Source organism: Hesperophylax consimilis, chromosome 31 (genome assembly GCF_061612785.1).
Source record: "Hesperophylax consimilis isolate HC1 chromosome 31, BYU_Hcon_1.0, whole genome shotgun sequence".
NCBI classification, from domain to species: Eukaryota; Metazoa; Arthropoda; class Insecta; order Trichoptera; family Limnephilidae; genus Hesperophylax; species Hesperophylax consimilis.
This window is the reverse complement of record NC_142866.1, coordinates 10883523-10890434: the sequence shown is the minus strand read 5'-3', so window position 1 is coordinate 10890434 and position 6912 is coordinate 10883523. Positions and strand designations below refer to the sequence as shown.

Here is a 6912-nt window from a genome sequence, read left to right as displayed (position 1 = left end):
TAATACAAAATGAATAAGTTTTTTGTTTTCAACCACCAAGCCACGAAGTTTTTGCTTTCTTTGATAATGAAATAATAATAAATTCGCTACTCTTCTCTACTACCCTCCACCTACTATCACCCCTACCACCCCCTCGACCCCTAACCCCTCACCACCTACCCGTCCACCCCTTTTAAGCCCTCCACCCCCCTAGCAAAAGTTGATGAAGTACACAATAAGTATGTTTTTTATGTAACCCTGATGAAGTCTCTGGGTGACACGAAATAAGTTGGTATAATATATTAAAAATATAAACACTAAAGTGGGATTGAAACAAAATTATTTTATTTTATTTATTAGAATTAATACAATTTTGGGTTGCGTTTGGAAACGCGTTAAAATATTTATTTCACGTCTACTTTTGAGGAAACCAGGGTAACAAAGGGATGAATGGACGAGCCGCCACTGATCCCGAACATTAATTAACTTATGCATGTCGTTGAAGAATTTTATTTAGAAAAATCTATTTATCACTATTTAAAAAAAGAAAGATATTATTTCCCATATTTCTGCCATTGTATCTAATAGCAAAGATGAATTACAAATATGGGTCGTCGTATTATTTATTCGATCATTAAAATTATTTTTGCGTAATGCTTTATTACAAAATTACAAACTTGCTGACTAGGTAATAAATTTAAAAAAAAACATGATTATTATTAAGAGTCACATTGTTACTAAGCATTAAAGTATTAAAATTATACTGAGTTAAGTATTAAAAAATATGATATTTGATTTGTTCAATTTACTCCTTCTTCCATGGTCTCTGCTTCTTCTTTCTTCTTCAGGCAGAAGAACTTGGTGAACACCAACTTCCCGATGGCTGCCGAGATCATAATGGCGACAAAGGAGTACCGGGTGCACTTCCGAGAAAACAGAAACTCATTAATGACTTCAATGACAGTAATCGTTATGATGACCGTTAAAAAGATCATCATTTGGATCAAAGACCAATTCACACGACATTTTGGAAGATTCTCAGCAATGCCTCCCATCTTCCAGAACTTTTGGCATGTTATTTTATCGCCCGTACCGGAAGATCCAGATATCGCTTTGACTTGAGGTTCAGTCTCTTCCATGACCGTATCGTTTAAAGAACTGATACTGACTGTTTTAACATCATTTCCAGTTCTGATGCTGATTGTTGAAGCATTATCTCCAGATCTGATGCTGGTTGTTGTTAAATCGTCTCCACAACTTGGACCTGCTGCCATCGCATCATCTTCATTGTCATCTAGTTTGTTCATCTCAAATCCAAGGAAGTAAGACTCGTACATGATTGGTATTATAATCTGAAACAAGAGGACATTAAATATTACAAACAAATAATATAGTACCTACAATTAGAGTTATTGAGAAAATATAATGCAAATACCACCATAGTTTGTGGCTTTTTTATTTTATTCACAAAAATCACGGGCTATATAATTAGAATAAAAACATAAAATCTTAAATAAAATTTTCTACGTCCAGAATCGAACCCTGATCGAGAGGCAACTATGCACTACACCACCAATTATTTTAAAAAAAAAAGTGAAATAAAAATGTAAGAATTACCTACCATTTTTTTAAATTTAAAATTTCATGCATATTTTAGAATGTTACATGTACACACCAGAAATTACACAGTTTAATATTATTAATATTCAATATTATTAATATTATTAATATTTAATATTATTTTCAGTTAATAAATTTTGTTGAATTGGTGTAAGAATTTAATTGGTTTTATAATTAATTGTCTTGTTTGTGGGCGTTAAAGGCTTCAAATTATAAATCTTATCGTAAGCATTAATTAATTACCTTTAGATGTTGTGATAGAGTTGCAGAATTATGTGAACGTCCAGCGGTGCACGTAAGCGAAAGCACAGTAGGCCGATGATAACAAGTGAACAGCTTATGATAACAAATAAATTTCCCCCGGTGTTCTCCAAAATTTCCCTTATTTAATTAAAATCCCCAGATTCAAAAAATTAAAAAAAACTCAATCTTCAATAATAAATATACAAAAGGACATGCATTACAAATATTGCCGGTACATCAACATTTTTATAATAATAATAATAATAATTTTTATTCCAATATGTGGGAAGGTTATTGCAATCCCACACGACCTACATTTTTATTTTACAATAGATAAATGAAAATGTACACCGTCACGCGTTGCTGTAGCTCGGTCTATCTGTGCAAATAGAGAAACAATAGAGCGTTTCGCTTTTATATCCAACAGATGGCGCTGATTTTGAACAAACGAACATTAACATTTTTATTTTAACGTCCCATAGGGTTTATCAATGAAATTGACACGTGGTTAGAGTGAGTAAGTACAACATAGTTGTAGTACACATAACTACATAGTAAAAAAAAACAACTACAAATACTTTTACAAATTTTAAAATTTTAATATTTGTTTCAAATGTGTGTGTTACAAACCAAACAGTAAAATAAAATAAATGATTTGTATAGTGAAAGTGATGCGTAACACCGTTGCTACAAATCCCCCAGATTACTTAAAACTCCCATTCTCCCTTTTAAATCTAAAAACCCCCAGATCTGGGGACTTTTCCATAGTAGCAGTATCATTACGATTACTCACTAGCGTGAAGTTACTACGTACTGCGGGGAATGCGAAATGCGGACAAGTTTGAGAAATTTTAGGTAGGTACTTGATATTTGTGCGTAAGAACTATTAAATCGCACACACAAAAATAAAACACGTACCAACTCCACGCAAAGAAATTGAACAAACAGAGTGAGAGAAATTAGATGCTATACGAATCTGCATTGAATTTACTTGATCGTATTATTTTTATCATTTTATTTTTCATATTATCATATATTTTTTTATAACTGGATTGTTCTCACTTAAGTGAGATCGTAAATAAATTAAGTATCACGTCTTCCGGGAATGTTTTTTTTTAAATTATAGGTATACCGCACAGGCGTCGCAAGCATCTGGAGCCAGTGAGACTATATAATCATCAGTTGGGGTATATTGTATGGCTGTAGGTAGTGGGGAGAGGAAGGTGGCTATTCAGATCTGGTCAAAAAACACGACGAAAGCCATTTCAAGTAACGTTACAATTCTGAATGGTGGATCTTTCACCAGGGCGTTACTGAGAGTATCTTCCACCCAGAAACGTGCCGCAAATATACTCGATAAATTGTGAATTAACACAAATTCAATTTACTTGCGCATGCTTGCGGAATCGAACCCCTAATCTCCGGATTGCAAGTCGAGAGCCTTACCCCTTGACCAAGGAGGCCGTCTTCGGCTTCTTTTTTCACCGACATAATATATTCTCATTTCTAAATCTTTCTAATATGCCTCAAAACCATCAACGTTCCCCTTTCATAATCTGGTGCACGATTCGATGAACACGGTTGACATTTTGAGAACCGGTAATTCCTACAATTAGCTCTCTCGCTCCCCCTGGCGGGAATTAATTTAAAAATAAAACATGATAACATAAACAAAACATAAAATAACGAATGCATTGTTTTGTATTATAATCTGCTAAAATGCATAACAATGATAACTACCACCCAAGCCTCCAAATAGCGAGTCTATGGTAACGTTTACAATCTTCAAGTTGTTTACACAATATGAATTTAACCGTTAACAGTATCGCATGGTGGAGAGCAAATCTTTTAGTATTTGTATTATTGATACTGATAATTCATGGTGGAATTCCATTATAATGATACTAGCCGCCGTGAACCCGGCGTTGCCGGGGGTTATTCTTAGGAGAAAGACCTTTACCATCTTTTACCTTTCTTTAGGAATTTTAAAGATATACAATTCTGTAGTACATTATTTTGATGTATCTCATAAGGTTTAGCCAGGGTTAACAATGTAAGCACCCGAACATATTTTTTACGACTTGATTACAAAACACGACTTTTATCTACTTTTTTTATAAATTTAATATTCTTGCATTATATATATAAATGATAGTGAAAATCTTATCAAAATCCGTTGCATACTTTAGAAGAACTAAGCGCAGAAACAGACTCACGCCAATAGCGCATTTTTTCATTATTAGATTAGACTTATTCTTATTATTGTGACTTATTATTTATTAAAAAAAATTCTTCGATTTTTGTATGGGCGACACCAGTGTCCAATCCACAGTTGATAGATTATCAGCTGAATTTCCAATTATTAGGTTATTATCAGCAAGCATTATTATCTTGGTTTTATAGATAACTTTGCTATTTATTTAGGGAATACCTTAATTGAAGGGTTTCACCCATATAGGGTCTATTGCTACTTCTTGCCTGTCAGCTATAATTGGGTGAAAACTATTTATTTTATATTTATTTTAAGACATTCCGTAAATAAACAGGGGTAATTGATCCTTTAAAACTCACTAAAGTGTCAATACACTTGCACATTCAGTTTGACTCCAATGAGTCAAACTGAATAATCTGACCTCCTTGTAAATCGTATCACCTAATTAATATTATGAATCATATTATTATTATTGTAACCATTGAAAGAGTTCATAAAACATTACTGTACATTAAACTGTATATTATTACTTTCATCTAATTTAATTCTAGAATCGATATTGCAAGTATCCTATACTATTGTATTTATATTTAAATACGTCTCTGTTAACACAATGATGTCCGGTAATATTTAGATTGATCCCTACGGTTAGTTATTTATAACGGTAATCAACAGTTTTTATTTTTCTAAACGATGGATGAATTAGTGATTTACCGAGGGATCCCCCTAGAAAAATCTGAGATTTTAGTAATACGTTCATCAGAAATAATTAAAATTAACTCCAAAGCAAGATCAATTTTCTAGGCCTGCTATGGAAAATTCGACCGTAGGTCTGCCCAAATGCCAGGGCCGCGTTTACCATTTTTCTGTGCATGGCTTCTTCACTTACATCGTTAAGATTCCGACGTTATTTTACGGTATTGTTTCGTCTTAAGATGTTTTGCTTTGTTAAAATGCATTATTAATTTGTAGCCACAAGATATTGTATTGTCTAGCGAGTTGTTCAAACTCATATCAGAATTCACCCGTGGGAAGAGTGACCCGATATCTAAGTACGTATGATGGATGTCAAATTCCACGAACCCTTTGAAACCTACAGTATGTTTGCAGGATTTTTGGTACTTATACTAAATGTATCAACGATATTTAAAAAAAATTTACAACCAATTAGGAAATTTTATATAAAATATCTACCAGTTTTCAAATGCATACCTGTTCAATGTCTCTTTTCATGTTTAATCGATTCCTTTTCAGAAACACAAACACGAGTCAAAGAGTAGGGATAAAATGAAAAAAAAAATTTAACTGAAGTTAGCAATGCAGTAAATGTTATAAAAAAGTTGAGATGTTAGTTTAGGTTAAGTTTAGTAAATTTTTGAAATGTATTATGAGTTCCTTAAATCCTAACAAAAAAAATGTTCTCGATTAGATACATAAAAAGTTAAATCTACAAATAAGAAATTAACAAAAATGTCTCACAATTATGCAAGTATTTTATTTCCTTTCTCAACCATAGACAGTGTTTAATATTGCCGGTTTAATATTGTTTATGTATGTTTTTTTTAAATTATTTTGATTTGTTACTGCAAATAAAGAAAAAAATTCACATTAAATTCAAATGCAATAAAGAATATCAAGGCGCATAACTCATGCCGCTAGGAGGCGCTAGTGTAGCATGTTGCCATCAGATAATATGGGAAATGTCAAAAGTTTGAGGAATTATTAATATTACAGGGTATATTATAGTTAATGATGCCGCAGGAGGTTTCATGAAAAATATATCCCATTTTACCGCTTTTCAGAGATTACTTAGGGAGGTAATTTGGGGGATATATAATTACATCGGAAGATTAATATGAATGGTCCGTGGACAAAAAAACAAAATAAAATGTTTGATTTTTCGTTTATTTTTGTTGGCTTAATCAGGATTGGATTGTTTACATATTGGAAAAACAAAATCAATTTAAGAAAAATTAATTAAGAAAGGAATTCACGTATTTACTCACTTCTAACACAATAATGACGTTTAAAAACTTATTTAAATATTTCCCAAAATATTAGTAATTAAGTAATTATCTTTTTTTTGTTATAATTGGGTTACCAAGAAAGGTAATTCATATTCTATATTAATATTATTTATGTTTCTTTACACACGTAGTTAAAATTATGTAAAATTTTCTTCAATTAGTTAGCGTATGTTCTCAATTTTTGGGTAGAGAAGGGAGTCTGAATTATAAATAAGTAGCATAAGAGATAAAAGAGAAATTAATTCTCAGAAACTTTTAAGTTCAAAACCAACACTCTTAATATAATTAAACTGTTGCATTAATTTTTATTAATGTTTCCAGCTAAAAATATTATTTATATTATTAATGTGGTGTTTTAATTTCCTGCTAATTAATGGATTTCAAACGTTTTTCTTGATAATCCCTCTATTGGCCAAAGAAATCATTATTTTTTATGCATCGTGCGCTTAGTTTGATTTATGCAAGTACATTGCAAAAGCTTATGTTAAATTACTTACAGATGGCAGTCTCATTAATTTTAATTATTTTATGAATACCTAAATATTATGTAATAATAGTGTGGTGATATGCTAGTGGAGTATTTCTATATAATTAATTGACATTTCATCAAAACCTATTGTTGGAGATTCTAACCTGTACAAAATACTACTTGTTATTTGTTGACGTAACATGGGATCCATCTAAAGAAGTAAGGGTTTGGATTAGAATGGATGAACATAATTATCATCAGGGTCTGTGTAAGATTTGGGGTCAGATCGGGAGCGAAAAAAATACGATTACCCAATTGATAATCCAGTGGAATGCCTTCTAAATCTACAAGACTGGTACTGT

At 31.7% G+C, this 6912-nt stretch overlaps 1 protein-coding gene across 1 annotated transcript; it reads right to left on the bottom strand.

Moving 5' to 3' along the window:
* Window positions 1-360: 360 nt before the first annotated feature.
* LOC149409449 (uncharacterized) lies at window positions 361-1893 on the bottom strand. Its single transcript, XM_089649890.1, has 2 exons — window positions 1843-1893; window positions 361-1331 (listed from the first exon to the last, which is right to left on the bottom strand). Exon 2 carries the CDS (start codon window positions 1314-1316, stop codon window positions 780-782), a length of 537 nt encoding a protein of 178 aa, XP_089506016.1. The 5' UTR covers window positions 1317-1331; window positions 1843-1893; the 3' UTR covers window positions 361-779.
* Between the last annotated feature and the right edge of the window lie 5019 nt (window positions 1894-6912).